Source organism: Saccoglossus kowalevskii, chromosome 12 (genome assembly GCF_978046115.1).
Source record: "Saccoglossus kowalevskii chromosome 12, keSacKowa6.1, whole genome shotgun sequence".
Classification (NCBI taxonomy): domain Eukaryota; kingdom Metazoa; phylum Hemichordata; class Enteropneusta; family Harrimaniidae; genus Saccoglossus; species Saccoglossus kowalevskii.
This window is the reverse complement of record NC_140652.1, coordinates 14,470,383-14,489,509: the sequence shown is the minus strand read 5'-3', so window position 1 is coordinate 14,489,509 and position 19,127 is coordinate 14,470,383. Positions and strand designations below refer to the sequence as shown.

At 32.9% G+C, this 19,127-nt stretch overlaps 1 protein-coding gene and 1 long non-coding RNA gene across 2 annotated transcripts; both read left to right on the top strand.

Moving 5' to 3' along the window:
* Positions 1–3,070: 3,070 nt before the first annotated feature.
* On the top strand, positions 3,071–3,554 carry LOC146735549 (uncharacterized). Its single transcript, XR_014931109.1, has 2 exons — positions 3,071–3,225; positions 3,450–3,554. It is a non-coding gene; the product is annotated as an uncharacterized LOC146735549 (long non-coding RNA).
* A 996-nt stretch (positions 3,555–4,550) lies between these two features.
* On the top strand, positions 4,551–12,611 carry LOC146735548 (astrocytic phosphoprotein PEA-15-like). Its single transcript, XM_085505908.1, has 4 exons — positions 4,551–4,633; positions 11,956–12,060; positions 12,263–12,450; positions 12,576–12,611. The coding sequence occupies exons 2-4, from the start codon at positions 12,012–12,014 to the stop codon at positions 12,609–12,611; spliced, it is 273 nt and encodes a 90-aa protein (XP_085362034.1). The 5' UTR covers positions 4,551–4,633; positions 11,956–12,011.
* Positions 12,612–19,127: the final 6,516 nt, after the last annotated feature.

Genomic DNA, 19,127 nt, shown 5'->3' with positions numbered 1-19,127 from the left:
CCATGTACACAATTGTACGTGACCTATTACGAGAGTAACGATTGGCTGATTTGTAGATAACGTGGTCATTGTCTCCAGATCCGTCGACGTTGAGTCGTTTTATACCAGCATTTTGTTTTCTGTTGCTTCAACTTTATATTGACATATAACATAATCTAAAGTTTAGTGTGTCAGTTCGTTATTACAATTTTTATTTGTTGTGTCTCATCTGATTATTTTTCTTGAATTGGCCAAATCTGTCTTTCTGCAGCGTCCATCACCAATTATACCCTCGTATCGATTGAATCGACTGCATTCTCACCCAGACTGGCATGATAATATTAAACTAATTTATATTCATACACTTTTTGGTCCACGATAAAAGTAACATATTAGAGAATACACATCTTCCATGTTACGGACACTGTGTCATAGTTGTTGTTAAAGGGTCACCATGGGCACAATTTTACGTCATCCATTACGAGAGTAACGATTGGCTGATTTGTAGATAACGTGGTCATTGTCTCCAGGTCCGAGGGTGACCATTCGTTTTAACCCAGCATTTTGCTTTCTGAGAAACTTTTAGCATTCATAAAAGACATAAATAGGAAATCTGGTTTTCGTGACAGTGGTGAGTATTTGAGGAGCGAGACACTTGATTTAAATTGCGGTTAAGTTCATATGTTATTGCAGTGGACTAGTCTCAATGGCTCGATCGATGGTCCGTCACTTACGGCACTGTTTATATTACGTGGCGTAACAATCAGGAATTGGATGTTGCTTCAAATTTGTCCTGACATATAACATAGACTAATGTTTAGTGTTACAATTCTTTAGTGCATTTTTTGTTTGCAGTGTCTTATCTCAATATTTTTCTTGAATTAGCCAAGTTTGTCTTTCAGCAGCAAAGTGACATTAACGAGTCGATTGAGAGTCTGCTATCATGAAATAGATACAGACCAGGTCTTATTGGCGTATTGCCGACCATTTTGTGATATTTTCAATAACTGCTCTACTTGTAATGATGTCTTATCTGGTCATATTTATTTTGCTTGAATTAGCCTAATTTGTCTTTTCGCAGATTTAAACAAAGACACTCTTAGCAAGATTGGGATGATAATATTAAATGTATTTATAATCATACACTGTTTCTCCCAATGCATGAGTAACATATTAGGAAAGTATGCATCTATTTCGCTACGGAGAATTTGTGTGTGTGTGTGGACAATGTAGTCGTTGCTCCCCATGTCCGTTGGCGTTGAGTTGTTTCGACCAGCCGTTTTTCGATTACATTGCATTACATATGTAGGCGAGTAACAAGGAGGCATAATTACCGAGACATTGTATTTGAGACATATTGGTTCATTTCAAAGAGGTTAATTGTAACATTTAAGTAATTTGGTTTATAGTCATATGAAATGTAATAATTCAAAGCTGAGGTTGCATCGTGTTTGTTTTAGTGCATTATAGACAATGACACGATCAAGGGTCTGTCACTATTGGAAATTGTTGACTTAAGTAGCGTGAACATCAAAAATCGTTCAGTGTGATAACGTTAATCTATTATGCAGTTGTACAAACTGTATTAATGACGTAAATTGTAGTGGCTTTAACAGCACCTAGCCAATATATCTATCTGTTAGCATGATTTCAAGAGTAAATTGACAATAAACACGATGGTAGCATGCTTTCAATAGCGTGTTTTCTTGGATGGGTGTAGTGCATTCATGTTTATGGAGTGACTATTTGTTCTGCTATCGTTTCAAATCAAAGTATTTTGTCATTTTAAACAGGTAGTCGTTATTTTTAAGAATTATATAATCTTCTCAGTCAAGAGAGAAAGCGCGATTTGATCCCACAGAGCAGCTGAGTCTTGAAATGCACAATTGTTGTGTCTTGTTCATGTTTTGTTGACATATTGGGAAATTTCTACATGGGTGTGTGTTAGTACATATGTGTAAGCAGCATAAAGAGTTTGCAATATATTTATTTTAGAACCGAAGCCTCGCAATTATTGACAATTTAACAGACCAAATGTTCACCATCTGATATACAACGTGTTTTTTCACAACTTCAAGTTTGGGCATTATTTAGTTTAAGTCATGATTTTTTCCAAGTTGTACTTTTGTCGCACTGTAATAATATTACTGTTATACAATAACATTCATTGTAAAATTGTTATATGTCCTGGTTGTCCTTTTTAGGCTAAGCTAACCTCCGGACTACATTTTTATTGTGTATTGATGATTAGTATTGCATTTTGATGAACAAAAGCAATATCAAAACACCCAAATGTTCAGTTGGCGAGTGATAGTTGATCAGTATGTAAGAAATAGCTATCGGATCGTATGTCAAATGAAGGCCACACGGTGTTGAATTCAAATACCAAACCTCCTAAGCCGATTTACAATAGTGTGCTAATTATGAGAACTCACACATCGATTGAGGTCAATAATGTTCCTGCAAAGTGTGCGGTATCCTTATGCAAAGAGGAGACGTTTCCCTCATAGCTGAGTCATGTCTCACAACGAACTTGTACTAGTTCTACATATTGTGAACTTTGTCGTGTTAGAGAATGTTTCTTCGCGGGTTCCATATGTATTCAATCGTTAATTGTAAATTTGTATTTCTAGTGAAGTATGATGATGTATTCAGTCAGGGCAACGAGATCTAGACATATCAAAGGTGTAGAATATATATCATACAAGTATGTTGTGTTATGCATGGCTCTGTATCTGTAGTGATGAATTATAATTATTCTGACTTGAGAATAAAAAAATGTCTCTTTACAGAATGCGTTAGCAATGACCACCAATACATTGAACAGTAGGCTTCGTGAACTATATCAAGATATACAATCGGCGCTTGGTCCAGGGGAGGTGAAAAGAATTAAGCAGTTCCTTTCAAATGAACAACTGCCCAAGGCTGAAAAAGAAAGCCTAAAGGAAGCAGCTGAGATTTTTCTGAGACTAGACGAAAGGGGGTTGATCAAAGCAGATGATTTTTCACTATTACGTTATCTAATAACTAAGATCAACAGAGAACCGTTAATAAATGAATACATAACACCATGTGAAAATGATCTTGCTAAAATAAAGAAGGAAGGGAACGATGAGGTCGATTTACCATCCAACACTGGAACTACCCGGGAAATACGTCAACGAAATCGAAAGGCAAAACAACATGAGAAAGAACAGTCGCAACAAATGAATAACATAACACCCGAGGTACCAAACAGAGTGAAAGGTTAATAAAATAAATTTGTTTTTATACAAGTAAATTAAAATAAATTTAAATGTGAACCTATTCTATCCAAATATGACACAAATCAGTGCACAGTCAGGTAATTGATACCAATGTACTGGTCTTGATATTGATATTAGTGACACCGTTGTTTCTATTTCTAGAGCTTAGTTTACATCATGATAGCTTACTATGGTTATGTACTGCTATTTTTTATTAATTTTCAGAGATCGTTTGTACCAAAAATAGATTGTTTGTGGTCGTGCTTGTGTTCATCTTTGGTATTGGTGTTTACATGATGTCTTCCTCCATGGACAGTATTACAACTTCTGGTAAATAGCTTAATTTGATGTAGGCATTGACTGATTATATATTTTTTGTACAGTGGTTTGACCCATTTTTCGATTAATTGGTATTTAGCAGTAAATATAGTGCCCTTCATAGATAGTAGTGATGCAACTCCATGTAAAATTTTAACAAAATAAAATGACATGATACGTTTTTTCACATATGTAACTTTCAACAGAAATTTGAGTGACACAGACAATTTCCAATGATATCCGGTCACGATATAATGATAAAATTGGAAAAATGAAACATATTACTGACGAACAAACAAGTTTATTGAGCGTTTTTTTGAAAATTCATAATTCAATTTAAAAATTGTCAATTGTTATAAATGGCTGCAATGTGTTTTGTGAGGACACTCTATTTGATTTCAAATATTTATTTCTTTGTCAAAAATGTGTATTATTATATATGCAGAATCAAAGAAAGAAGAAGGTAATGAACCTATGTTAGAGCTGCACTCTGAACTCATACCAGGTACGTTCATTTTATTTATATCTTCTGTTTTACATGCAAACATCATTAATATAAAGTGTACCATACATTTTCCCTTTACTAACCATAAGCTACGCAAACTTAAATTCGAAGGAATTTTAATAGCAATTGTGACTTTTTGTTGCCATGAAGGATATTTGAATTTTCATATTACTTGGATTAGTTTATTTTGCCTCTTTAAATTACATGATGTATAATCCTAACACAAATATTCTGATTGTTCTGCCTCTTACGTCTTTAGAGCGTGATCATAAAGGTCATCTTATTATTTCTATTTCTGCTGTAACATTATTTTGGTGTACTTATTAGGAACATAATACCAACACTTTCAAATCAGAGAAAACACAGCAAACTGTATTAGAGTATAAAACAACTGAACATGCTAAAAAAAATAATATTGTTCCGTTGGTCCGCTGATACAAATATTATCAATAAGTATGAAAACAAAATGCATGTTACATGTGCAATTAATTAGCTGCTGTGTACGCGGAGAAAACCTCTCGGTCTTCAATGGATAACCATGAAACTGATGAAGTTAACGCCAGCAAACCAACAAAGCGGAAAAGTGGTAGGTAATAAATAAGCAAGTGGTTACCAAATATAGCAAACTGCACGTTCGAATTGCATTATTACAGGTATAAGGTACCTGCATTTACTGTGTAATGAATCTTAAACTTCAAGTGTATTTTTTTTCTTTTAAGAAACAAATATTTCGCTTTGATGTTTGTCAGTATGGCTATCTGACCTAACAATAGTTTAAAAGACTAGTGATGGGAAAAATAATACATTTCATATGGCTCCCATGCGACGAATACAATGCGTCTAGAATACATTGTTTAATATGAGAAATTAAAACGTCTGTAGCGTGACGACAGTGGTGATTTAATTGCAAAAGGAAATGTATTATGGATTGATCTGGATTTGTTATATATATATATATATATATATATATATATATATATATATATATATAGACATTTTAGCATTTTTGCTCAAGACATATGTAGGAAGTCTAGTTTTTGCGAGTGTTTGAGAATCATGACACTTAATTTAAGTTGCGGAGAAGTTCATAAGGTTGTTATAGTGCACTGCAGACAATGGCTTGATCATTAATGACAATGTTTATCTTACGATAGCAACATTTTTTTATTGCATTGCCTGAATATCCGAACAACAAGAAAGTCTATTTTTCACGACTGTGGTGAGACACCTACTTTAAATTGCAGTGAATTGTACTATTCAGTGTATTGTTTTCATATTGTTGCTATAGTACATTACAGACAATGGCTTGATCAAGGCTCCGTCACCACTGACACAATTGTGTGTCACATATTACCATTACAATTGTCTGGTTTGTAGATAACTGATTGACTGATTTGTAAGTGACGTGGTAATTGTTTTTACTAAGCATTTGTTTGATAGAATTTTTAGTACATAAATAAGAAATTCAATTTTCGTGATGGTGGTGAATTGTAGAGACACTTAATTTAAATTGCGGAGGTGTGAATTGCACCATTTAATGTTATTTAATTCAAATAGAGGTTATAGTGCATATACGTATACGTATATATACATGCAATGGCTTAAATCAAGTGTCAGTCACTATTGGCCATGAAAAGCAAAATGTAACAAATGTTCTTCTGATATTCCATATAACCAAAGTACCCATCGTTTTTTTATCTTTTGGAAAATATTTAACCAGATCTGCGCAAAACATATTTCCTGGGAATACAACAAAAAAATTCGATCCGCTGTTTACTATTCTATTCTTCTATAAGGAAAATATTCGATCTGAAATATTTGTATCATTGTTTAAATGTTGTTTTTGTCTGCGAGGCGACAGTCCGGACATTGAATATCATTGTAGACTCTCCTGAGTTTTTTCATGTGCAAATAACAAGGACTAGTGCTACAGATGCCATGTTCGAGTTCGGGACTACACTACAAGGCTAAAACGGCCATCTCTCTATCAAATGGCAATTTAATTTACTGCACAAAAACTGATTCAAATGTAGATGCGTGAAAATTTATCGCATAATACAAATCGCCAAAGAATGTGATTTTATCAATCCGATGTTGAGGTAGCGTCACCTGAAACTATAAATATTTATGTTGTTATGCAAAACGATGCTTAGAATGATAACGCGCAATATTTCCAGACAAAGAGACCTGACACTGCTGACTATAGTCACTCATATATTTAATCGACGCCCTGATGATGTTCTACAAATAAAATTCGGATTTTACTTGAGATTATTCAATATATCAGTTTCGTAAATGCCCTCTGTTTCGAGAACATGCGGAAATTGTTAACCTATGACACGAGGGATGAAAAGTTACAGTTTTATTACCGCCGTTTCAATTGTAAAGACTGGGATGGCAAAGTTGAAAGTCTTTACTAACATACATTGTTTGTTCTACAATATGAGTACCATCTTCTGTATTATATCATATATCATAGTTATTGACAACTAAATCACCTTTGACACAGCGTACGTCACTTATTACAAACTTTACGATTGGCTGACCTGTAGACGACGATACCATTTTTGCAGGCCCGTTGGTGTCAATTCGTTTCTCTCGGTCGTATTCTCATGAATTGTTAGTAGTTATTGTTAGTTTCTCTATTACATAAGTAGACGAACAACAAAGAAGTATATGTCATTGTTCATTGTTGAGTATTTGAGAATAGCAACATTTTAGTTCAATTGTGGAAGAGTGAATGTTACCATTAGTTTTTAGTTAGTTCATAATCAAAACACTAAATGTATCAAATATTAGGGTTGCATTATGGTTACAAATGTCGTCACTATTTTTGTCACCTGAAACCATAAATAGTTATGTTGTTATGCAAAACTATGCTTGGTATGATAACGTACAATATTGATAACGTGCAATATTGCCAGAAGAAGTGACCTGGCAGTGTAAACCAGAGTAAGACATATGTTTAATCCACACTCAAATGATTTGCTAAAATTTAAATTTGAAGTTTCCTGTTAATATTCAATATATAGCGTTTCCCAGATGATTCAGCCTTGATTTCTGAAGTTACGACGTGGTTGGTGTCCAGAGCTGCATCAAACGATGGGAGAAAATCGTAACTCTAAGTGGTTCCTATGTAGAGATATACAAATAACTGTGACACGTTTCATTGATCTGCTGCTATGGGAAATGGGTCAGAGCATTACTTATTGAACGCCCCTCGTATATCATAGTTGTTTTTGACCTTTGATACATTGTACGTCACTTATTGCAAAAAAAATATGAATGGCTGGACTGTATTTAAGGTGATCAATGTTCCCAAGCCCGTTGTCGTCGAGTCTTTTCTACCAAGCCGTTTTTTAGGGGAACTGTTTCTCATTACATTACATAAATAGATGAACAACAAGAAGTATATTTCATTTTCCGTTGTGAGTATTTGAGAGTAGCGTCATTTTACTTCAATTGTGAGAGGATAAATTGTACCATTTAAATTAAGTTGGTTCATAATCAAAAAGCTTAATGTGTCAAAGTTTGGGGTTGCGTTATGTATATTGTAGTTCACTGCAGAACATGGCTAGATGAAAGGTTCGTCACTGTTGGTTATGTTTATCATAAGTACCGTGGCAACCAGTAAAATGGTTGTAGTTGAAGAAATTGTAATTTCGATGTAAATTTTACTAGCTTTAACACAATCTAGCTGATAGCATAATGTTAACGATCAAAACTAAAAACGCTAGTGACAATAAAAATTCGATTGAGAGTCGATACTGTGATCAAGTCTTTTTGGCGTTTTGTCGTTCATTTGCATTATTGTCTGTAACCAGTTTAACGGAGTTTAACAATCGAGCCCAGAAACACGCGATTCTTGTGTGATCAGTTTCATTTTTTTTTCATTTTGCAGCAAGGTACTGCAACATATTAGTGGAAGTACAGCTCTTCTCCGTTAGGAATAATTGGTCATAGTTGTTAAATAATCACCATGGTCACAATAGTCACCTATTATGGGAGTTACTATTGACTGAACTGTAGATAACGTGATCATTGTCTCTGGATCAGTTGTCGTCGATTCGTTTCTACACAGCTTTATTTCTGAGAATTTTGTTAGTACATTACATAAGTAGAACAACAAATAATTCTAGTTCGTGCGACAGTGGTGAGTATTTGAGAATCGAGACACTAAAAGTAAATCGCGAAGGAGTAATTTGGTTCATGAGTTTGTTATAGTGCACTAAAGACAATGGCTTGATCGAGGGTCAACAATGTTTTAAATGGCGTGACAATCAAAAAATGGCTGTTGCTTCAACTTTGTACTGACATATAACATAGTATAAAGTTCAGTTTGAACATTATTATGCAAATTGTTATAACAACGTAAATTATAATAGATTTAACACAATTCAGCCGATTGTTCTAGTTGATAGCATAATTTCAACCACACGTACTAAAATGCCAAATACTGACATTCCATATTCGATTTAGAGTCTTAATCAAAAAGATGATTCAGATCTGGTCCCAATGTTCTAATAACCAACGCTGAAAAGCAAAGTGACATTAACGAGTCCTTTGAGAGACTGCTATCATGAAATAGATACAGACCAGGTCTTATTGGCGTATTTGTGATATTCTCAATAAATTCTCTACTTGTAGTGATGTCTTATCTGATCATATTTATTTTGCTTGAATTAGCCTAATTTGTCTTTCCGCAGATTTAAACAAAGACACTCTTACCAAGGTTGACATGATAATATTAAACTTATTTATATTCATACACTGTTTCTTCCAATGCTTAAGTAACATATTATGGAAGTATGCATCTTCTTCGCTACGGAGAATTTGTGTGTGTGTGGACAATGTAGTCATTGCTCCCCATGTCAGTTGGCGTTGAGTTGTTTCTATCAGCCGTTTTTCGATTACATTGCATTACATATGCAGGCGAGCAGCAAAGGGCCATAATTACCGCGGCATTGTATTTGTGACATATTGGTTCATTTCCAAAGGGTTAAATGTAACATTTAAGTAATTTGGTTTATAGTCATATAAAATGTAATAAATCAAAACATAGGTTCCATTGTGTTTGTTTTAGTGCACTATAGACAATGGCATGATCAAGGGTCTGTCACTATTGGACATTTTTTACTTAAGTAGCGTGAACATCAAAGACCTTTCAGTGTTATAACGTCGATCTACTATGCAGTTGTACAAAGTGTAGTAACGATGTAAATTGTAGCGGCTTTAACAGCACCTAGCCAATATATCTATCTGTTAGCATGATTTCAAGAGCCGATTGACAGTCTGTAGCCATGAAGTTGCCTTTCATTTAAATTATGTTTTGTAACCAGTCTATTGTAGACAGTAAACACGAGGGTAGCATGTTTTGAATAGCGTGTTTGTTTTTTTGTTTGTTTTTTGGTGAGGGGGGGGGGGTTAGTGCATTCATGTTTATGGAGTGACTATTTGTTCTGCTATCGTTTCAAATGAAAGTATTTTGTCATTTTAAAACAGGTAGTCGTTATTTTTTTAAGGTTTATATAATCTTCTCAGTCAAGAGGGAAAGCACGATTTGATCCAACTGAGCAGCCGAGTCTTGAAATGCACACATTTCTTGTTGTGTCTTGTTCGTATTTTGTTGACATCTTGGGACACTTCTACATGGGTGTGTGTTAATACATATGTGTAAGCAGGGAGGTGTGATTGATGCGAGCATAGAGAGTTTGCAATATATTTATTTTCGAACCGAAGCCTCGCAACTATTGACAATTTAACAAACCAAATTTTCACCATCTGATATACAACGTGTTTTTTCACAACTTCAAGTTTGGGCGTAATACTTTTTGTTATTTGTGATTTTTTTCCAAATTGTACTTTTGTCGCACTGTAATATAATTACTGTTATACAATAACATGTATTGTAAAATTATTATATGTAGTTGTTGTCGTTTTCAGGCTAAGCTAACCTCCGGACTACATTTTTATTGTGCATTGATGATTAGTATTGCATTTTGATGAAAGAAAGCAATATCAAAACACCCAAATGTTCAGTGGGCGAGTGGTAGTTGATCAGTATGTAAGAAATAGTTATCGGATCGTATGTCTAAGTAATGCCAAATAATTTTGGATTCAATTACCAAACCTCCTAAGCCGATTTACAACAGTGTGCTAATTATGAGAACTCACACATTACGTTGTTGCATCGACGCAGGTCAAAATTGTTCCTGCAAAGTGTGTGGCATCCTTATGCAAAGAGGAGACATTTACCTCATATCTGAGTCATGTCTCACAACGAACTTGTACTAGTTCTACATATTGTGAACTTTGTCGTGTTAGAGAATGTTTCTTCGCGGGTTCCATATGTATTCAATCGTTAATTGTGATTTTTTATTTCTAGTGAAGTATGATGATATATTCAGTCAGGGCAACGAGATGTAGATTTTCAAAGGTGCAGAATATATCACATACAAGTATATTGCGTTATGCATGGCTCTGTATCTGTAGTGATGAATTATAATAATTCTGACGTGAGAATATAAAATGCCTCTTAACAGAATGCGTTAGCAATGACCACCAATACATTGAACAGCTGGCTTCGTGAACTATATCAAGATATACAATTAGCGCTTGATCAAGGGGAGGTCAAAAGAATTAGGCACTTACTTTCAGATGAAAAACTGATCAAAGCTAAAAAAGAAAGCTTAAAGGGAGCAGCTGAGATTTTTGAAAAATTAGAAGAAAGAGGGTTGATCAAAGCGGATGACTTGACACTATTGCCTTATCTAATAACTAAGATCAACATGTCAAAATGATCTTGATTAGATACAGAAGAAAGGGACGACGGAGGTAAATATAATATTGTCAAGTATTTAATATACCTGACATGGATTTTCTGATGTGCACTCTCGGTTTGCATTATTTTGGGGATGCTGAGTCACTGTATTAATGTAAATTATACAATTTAACTGAGAAAACATACAAAAACAGTCACTATCGAACCTATCGTCCCTAGTTGAGACTAGAAGGACGTAATGCAATCTAATTTTACGAGAAATGTACACTGATATTATATGGGAGAACACCACTGCAAATGAAGTTTAAATAAAAATGGGTCCACATTAAAGTCGATATATATATATATATATATATATATATATATATATATATATATATATATATATATATATATATATATATATATATATATATATATATATATATATATATATATATATATATATATATATATATATATATATATATATTAAGCACAGCAGAGTATTTAAGGTAGGTACAGTACGTCTTCAGTATAGACTGGATATACCATTCAGAATATGCCAGGAGTGTAAGTTGATTGTATCATTTAGTTGGTATGCTGTGATTAGACCTAGCTAGGTAGGTACAGTCATGAGTATAGGGTAGGTATATTACATATGTGAATATATTTGACTGGTATTATGTTGTTTGTGTAATGATATCATGTATTTCTGTATTTAGAAAACTTGACTTTTGAAGTTTGCACTTTAACGAATGGCCATATGACAACTATATTAGTCTCATACAATCATCAATATTAATGAGTTACGTCACACCATGTATTTAGTATTAGTTTGGTTTCTTTCAAACTTGTGGTCCTGATGCACCTTGTTTTGGAGAACAAATTCAGAACGATATTTTGTTCAAATGAATGATGTTTCATTTGCTCGATACCATTTGAGTAATGTCTTTATAAGTATGACGAGTTAAAGAAATTCTGACATATTTATCATTCGGAAGTGTTTCCGATCGAATTCAGACTAAGATATGGGACGATCAACAATACATTGCCAGTGCATAAGGAAATGAGAATGAACCCCAAACTCACTGTTTAGCACAGCCAATGCGGATGTTCACTTGAATTGCTTATTGTTGTCACTATAGAAGACTGCGTAGCTGAGGTTGCCTGTTCTTCAAATAATCCAACAGTTTCAAGATAAATGGAATTTGGGAAGATGCTGATTGATCTTGCTAAAGAAATAGGGAAAGGTAAATTAGTAATCACATTTAGTTATCAACAAACTATTGTTGGTCTCGTTCAAGTTTTTTCTTTAAAGTACATCATGATAAATCAATAGTGAGCAAGTCTTTTACATTTTATATGAGATATATTTTATTTGTGCCATTTAATACATTGCAAGAGTGTGGGAATCGAGACTAAAATTTGCCATGACTTTTTCATTTTTTACAGATGAATTGAAAACACTGAAAGAGCTATGTGGTGTGTATTATCTGATACCAAAGGGCAATTTAGAGGATATGAAGGCATTTGAAGTATTTAAATTTTTGCGAGAAGATAACAAAATCAGCAGTGACAACACAGAGTTGTTGGAAAAATTATTAAATGAAATCAGAAGAGTAGATCTTCTGAAAAAACTTGTAATGCCATTTTCATCAAAGACATTTTAAGGGTAAATATTGTCTCGAACAGCAATTTGGTACAAAATGTTGATTAAATCAATTATCCTATTGATCACTGATTTATTGTTGTTTTTAATTTTCAGATTTATGGAAGTGGGCCAATTATTTGTGAAAGATGAGTCTGGAGCCGAATTATTCTTGTTAATTTATATGGCTGTTAACTGAACATTTACCCGGATTTAGGAATACATTGGCTAGTACTTTTTTGCCAAATTTGGCTTAGACTAGCTTAGAATAGCTTGTTTGGGAACTGAATCCAAGTTGTGTTATTCTATTATATTATTTGATTAATCTACATGAATTGTTTGTTATGTAATTATGTTTTTTTAATTATTTGTATTTTTTAATTTCCAATGCAAAATGCATTATATTATTGTATTGTTAGTTTGTCAACTCTCAATGCATTTGTAATATAATCTAGGTTTCCAATGAACTGATTTGTAATAAGTATGTCAATGTATTTCTACCAAGATTTTATCATGTTATTCATGAATATGGAGTCTTGTACAGATCCATCTGCATATATTGGCACTATTTGTATTAAATATATAATACACTGACATTTCACATGTTCAGTGTCCAGTAATTGAAAACGATATATTTTTTCTAAATAGATTACCTATTATAATAGTGTAGTGATAGTTGTTGTTTGCACAATATAAATTAAATGGGGCTAGAAAAGTGATTTTTGATGGATTTGTGTAGTCAATTATTTCTGTATTTTCATTGAAAAATATAGCCTGGTGTAAGCACATGTAAATCTGTGCCATACAAACGATACTGCTATGACATGTATTGCGTATTTATTGTAGACAATGTTGCTATTGATCATCTGTTTTCATATTAGCACTCACTCTGACATGGAGGTCAGTGTAATTTAGCGGCTCATAATAAACTATGCCCTCAATAGCTGCAGCTATAATGCTGTGTACTTTGTTTTTTTTAAACCAACAATGTACATATGGCGAAAAGCGTTGCTAAATAAAATGACAATAAATATAATATGCTTAGTTCTAGAAATAATAGATTTTAATCCGTAGTATGAATCTCCGATAAGATACATAGTCACTGACAAAGAAATACACATATGTACATTGTTAAGAGGACTGTGAAATTGTTTATATTTTTAAAAAATAGTATACCAACAACCATTTTGAATACAGCTGAAGAAATTGTTACGATAATAGACATCACCTAATCTAAAACGCAGGACACTTCAAATCATTATTTATTAACACATTATCCACAGAATAAGAAAAAAATCAATAATAGAAATTATAATAATGAACGCAGAAATAATTCGGCGAGATTCGTTGAGTGACTAGTCCAAAAATAGATGAGATAGGATACATTATGAGGACGCTCACAACTTGGTTCCCAACATTAACAAAAAGCAATATTATGATTATATAACTTTTCAGATGTTTTTAATTCAGTTTTTTTTTTCAATAATCTTCCAAAATTCAACGACTATACTTCCATAAAAATCAAATAATACCGGTTTTATGTATTCCCGTATTAAACCTGTAGTCAATTCATGTTCCAGGACCACTTGGTTTAGTCATGCATTACAAGCCAATATACCATGGATTGCATATGCAAATTTTGTGTTTGGACCAATCAAATCAATTGATTAACACCATCAATATACTGATATAATATAACAAAAGATAATACAGTGTGTGTCGTCGATGTAAATTATGTAAAGGTATATGTGTGTGTCTCTGTGTGCCATTGACAGGATTAGCAAATAGCATGGTACACAGCTGATATACCATGAAGGCAATATCCGATTAATAATCCGTACTTATCAGTTAACGTTATTTATGCATATTTGCATAATAATCCATTCTAATATGTTCATTATATACTGTTTTAATAGTCATAAAATCGCTTATATATACATCAAAACATTTTCACTTTGATTGATAACACACATATATCTTTAATTATAGATGTTGACAGCAATTCGTTACTTATCAGTTAACGTTAATTTTGCATATTTGCATAATGATCCATTTTAATATGTTCATTATATAATGTTTTCATTACTGTTGATATTAATAATCATAAAACCGCTTATATATACATCAAAACATTTTCATTTTGATTGATAACACACATATATCTTTAATTATAGATATTGACAGCAAAAATAAAAAGCCATCGTTGTCATTATTCACATTGCAATGACTCGGCACAGAAACAGCGAAATCGGCATTGTGTAATTGATAAATTATATGTATATACAGATGGATTAATCACTTTGTGTACAATTACGACGCAACTTGTATTATTTAACGACCATTAAAGGCCCTTAATTGTAAGCATAAACAATCACAAACAATGCTGCTTTGGTAAGAACAAAAAAAGTAAATTAAGGTGATTTCCCTCCATTAAATTACATGGAGCGTCATAGGATATCGTAGACACAACTAATATTATTTCAACAACAATTTAAATATTGGATAAAACACAAAAATATTTCGGTAGCATTCCCTGAACAATTATAGTAAATGTTTCAGCCACAATAATGGATAAGTTTAGACTTTATCGACAAGATCAATAACTCGATCTAGTTTGTTTTTGTACGTACAATATAATCGCTTATATAATCTTAATATAATCTCATTGAATTGACTAACGTGGCGATTTCAATTCACTTAGGTATTGTGAGTGTGATTTTATTATTATAAGTATATATTACTTTAGGCTTGACCAAGAAAAATCTTGTTTAGCATTAAAACATTTCCATCCTCGCAGCATACAAGACTTTAACATTAATACTCATATTATAAGATCTTTATTCGATGTATTAACCAAATCGATTAAGCAATGTTGATAAAAGATAGCGGTCGACGCTACTGTCATGAATGGGAGCAATCGTATGAATGCGTTTTGGGGACGCACATACAACTCTCGGCCTGAAGTATCACACTTTATTATGAGAGTCTGCAACAGTGCCGCCAACGGTCAAGTTAATTTTTAATGCAAAATCAAAATTCGATATGTTGAACAAGTAATGTTTTTGGTATGGCCTTAGTTGGAATACTTTTTGTGTAACTTGACCATAATTGAAATATCGAAGTTTTAGCATTCGCGAGTTATACCTCTCCAGAGCTTGTTTATTGTGCCATTTATTGAGTTATTTGACGATTACGACTCTAATATAGCTTAACACTGAATGGCCCAACGACGGCTAAACATACATCATTCTGGTATAAAATTAATTTGCACAGAAACGGTGGCTTGCATTACATATCCAGAGCAAACAGATACCGGCATATGTTTTATCGACTGCCTGTTTACTGTTGATATAAACATACTGTTGGGAAAGTTATACTACGCGGAATTTGTATTTGTGCAATTCAAAATTCATGTTATAGAATAACACTAATTTGAGATTATGGTTGTTATGGAAACTAGAGTCTGAACAATAATTTAAATAAAGTAAACATGTCTCACGGACCCAGTACGATAATATAAATTTATTTATTAGTTATATTTCACATCTATTTATATAACATTTATTCTTGTATACATTTCTTTTTTATTGTTGTCATCATTTACTTCTGTACTATTTAAAAACAATAAACAACCTCCCAAACCTTAATGGACAAAAGCTTTTTTGTGATGCATATATGTGCGACAAACAGAAATTGTACCTGAGTTTCCAGGGGTACATACGTAGTCACGTAGTCGTATCGATACCCCATACAATGTTTTTGTTTGTTCAAACAATCAAGGTAGATGTTATAGTGATATTAATAGAACTGTATTTATTAAAATAAAACACCTGGGAAAACGGATATGTTCATTGTTTATGCAAACTGGGCACCCAAACTGTAACTGGAGTTTTTCACTGTGACTCATTTGTTCTTCTCGGACAGTCAATAAACGTATTGCATGGCGTCATCGTGTGATCACGCTTTAAGCATTTGCGACGCTGACGCTGCAACTACTTTTCCATGTTCATGTCACTGCTGATATTGGGCGATAATGATGAATTTGCAAAGACCAGAAAAATAAGTATGAATGTCTATTTACAGCTGTATAGCCTTGGTAACACGTTATAACACAAACTGCTCAAAACCTTATCTTAATAAAACGCCCTCGATTTGACTGTCGGTTATAAAAAAAATAACATAGGTTTTCAATAAATATCTTCTGGCATTACCAACTAAATTGTATAAACAATTTAATGATTTAATTGACTTAATCAACAAAAGTACACTGCCGTTATAGTGTCGCAAGACTCTAATAATCTTTGTGATAAGAAGGGCACTATCCATTAAAAAATGTGTCTTAATTTTGTATCCAAAATTCCTAGCAAAACATTGTCTAAATCCGGAAAGTCTTAACATTCTCTATACATTTATTTGGATTAACATAACATTCAGCCAGAACAATTAAAATGAAGTTTTAACTAAAATTTACGACAAACTGCATCACTGGGGTCAATTTGCATCTTATTATCATGGTCAGGTACTTGTCATTAATTAGCTACATGCATTCAAACTGTGGTATCGTCTCATATCTATGTCAATCAAAAGACCTGATCATATCACTGCAATCAACATTCAACTACAGAGTAAGACACGGCACGTAAGCACTGGGTGGCTCGTGAAATTGTCTACCAACTTCAGATAAAGGGCGGCCTTGAGCTCATTCACATTGAATCTATGATTAAAGCGTTCAGAATCATATACCTTTAACGTCACTTCTACTGTGGCCTTTATTATCCAAGCTTCTATTTTGTACTATCATATCATTCAATACGGAAACATATACTACTATAAAAAAACTTTTCCGTACATTTATTTTAAAACCATCACTGACATTTCAATATTACAGTTTTCCATAACGAATTCATTGGCGTTTTCAACCCACGGAAATTCATAAAATTTAAGATTGATTTTGCTGAAGTGACTAGAATTTCTGCATTTACCCTCATATATTTTATGGTGGAATACTGACTAAATACCAGATGGATATGCAAACACGTTTTTAATTCATGAACCAAATGCAAATATTTTTTGTAAAATAATACTAAATATAGCTGAAAATCAGCAATGACTGGGTTTCGAGCACTATAGTTTAAGGCTCATAAACTTACAGCAGGTATCGAATATGACCAAATTGACATGCATATAAATGATCCAGCAACAACAAAAACATCTTATATTGCTTTAAACAATATGCTTTCATCCTCTAATCTACAAATGTAGTCTTAAGAATGAAGTCTACAAGATGAATATCAGATCAAGATGGTTGCTTTTGCAAAAAAATCACAATGGACTAGGGGCTAACTACCATATATCAATTTTCAGAATTTAAAAAAACTGCAAACTTTTACTTTTTACTAAATCCAAGATGGCTGCCAAGGGAAGCCATTTTTAAAAAAAAAATCGGCTTCAGTAACTTTGTAGAGCTATCAACAGAGATACTATATGATAAATTGCAAGTAAAACAAGCGGGTAGTTTTTAACAAGATGATTTTTTGATATTTTTAAAATTTGTTTGATAAATTCGAGATGGCCGCCAAAACCATTTGAGTCATAGGAAATATTTTCATGAACACATAAGTATCTTATTAAAGAAATGTTGTTTATGAGTTATAGCATAATTTCACTTTTTACTAAATTCAAGATGGCTGCCAAAAGAAGCCATTTTTCACAAATCTGCTCCAGTAACTTTGCAGAGCTATCAACATAGGTGCCATATTCTAAATTGTTTGTCAAACAAGCGGGCAGTTTTTAAGAGTATATTTTTTGAGATTATTTGCATTTTTTTGATAAATTCAAGGTGGCCGCCAAAAGCACTTGAATCACGGGAAATATTTTCATGAACAGATAATCATCTCATTGAACGGATGTTGTATGCCAACTTTGGTTTCAATCTTACAAATTGTTCATGAGTTATATAGTAATTTTACTTTTTACTAAATCCAAGAAAGGTGCCAAAGGAAGCCATTTTTCAAGAATCTGCTTCAGTAACTTTATAGAGCTATCAACAGAGTTACTATATGTTTTGCATGTAAAACAAGCGGGAAGTTTTGAACAAGATGATTTTTTGACATTTTTAAAAATTTTTTGATAAATTCAAGATGGCCCCCAAAACGATTTGAATCATGGGAAATATTTTCATGGACACAAGTGTTTTATTGAAGTAATGTTGTATCCCAATTTTGTTTTTAATCTGGTAAATTGTTTATGAGTTATAGCGTAATTTCCCTTTTTACTAAATCCAAGATGGCTGCCAAAGGAAGCCATTTTGGAAAATCTGCTTCAGTAACTTTAAAGCTATGGATTTTATTTGAATTAGTGATGTCAATGTGCAAGGTATCAATAATAATGCAATTGTTTCGATGTATATACATGTGATTATGATTGTCAATGAATAAAACCAATAAAAAATGAATATGATGGAATTGATGTGAAGATAAAAATGAGTAATAACAAAAAAGTAATATGCTGTAAAACAGAACCTCACAAAAACGCAACCTCTAAGCACAAAGCTGTCCGATTTGCATTGGTTGTTTTTTTTGCCTATTATTTAACCATTTACTTATGCGCAAAACTGTTTTACTGGGAATACCCCAAAAGAATTCAATCACTGTACTCTTACTCCATAAT

What these genes read in the sequence shown, in the direction of transcription:
- LOC146735548 (XM_085505908.1), top strand. Translation starts at nt 12,012, where the DNA reads ATGGAATTTGGGAAGATGCTGATTGATCTTGCTAAAGAAATAGGGAAA. An exon ending in TGCTAAAGAAATAGGGAAAG is followed by an intron (nt 12,061 to 12,262) that starts GTAAATTAGTAA and finishes CATTTTTTACAG; the next exon opens with ATGAATTGAAAACACTGAAA. An exon ending in TAGATCTTCTGAAAAAACTT is followed by an intron (nt 12,451 to 12,575) that starts GTAATGCCATTT and finishes TTTAATTTTCAG; the next exon opens with ATTTATGGAAGTGGGCCAAT.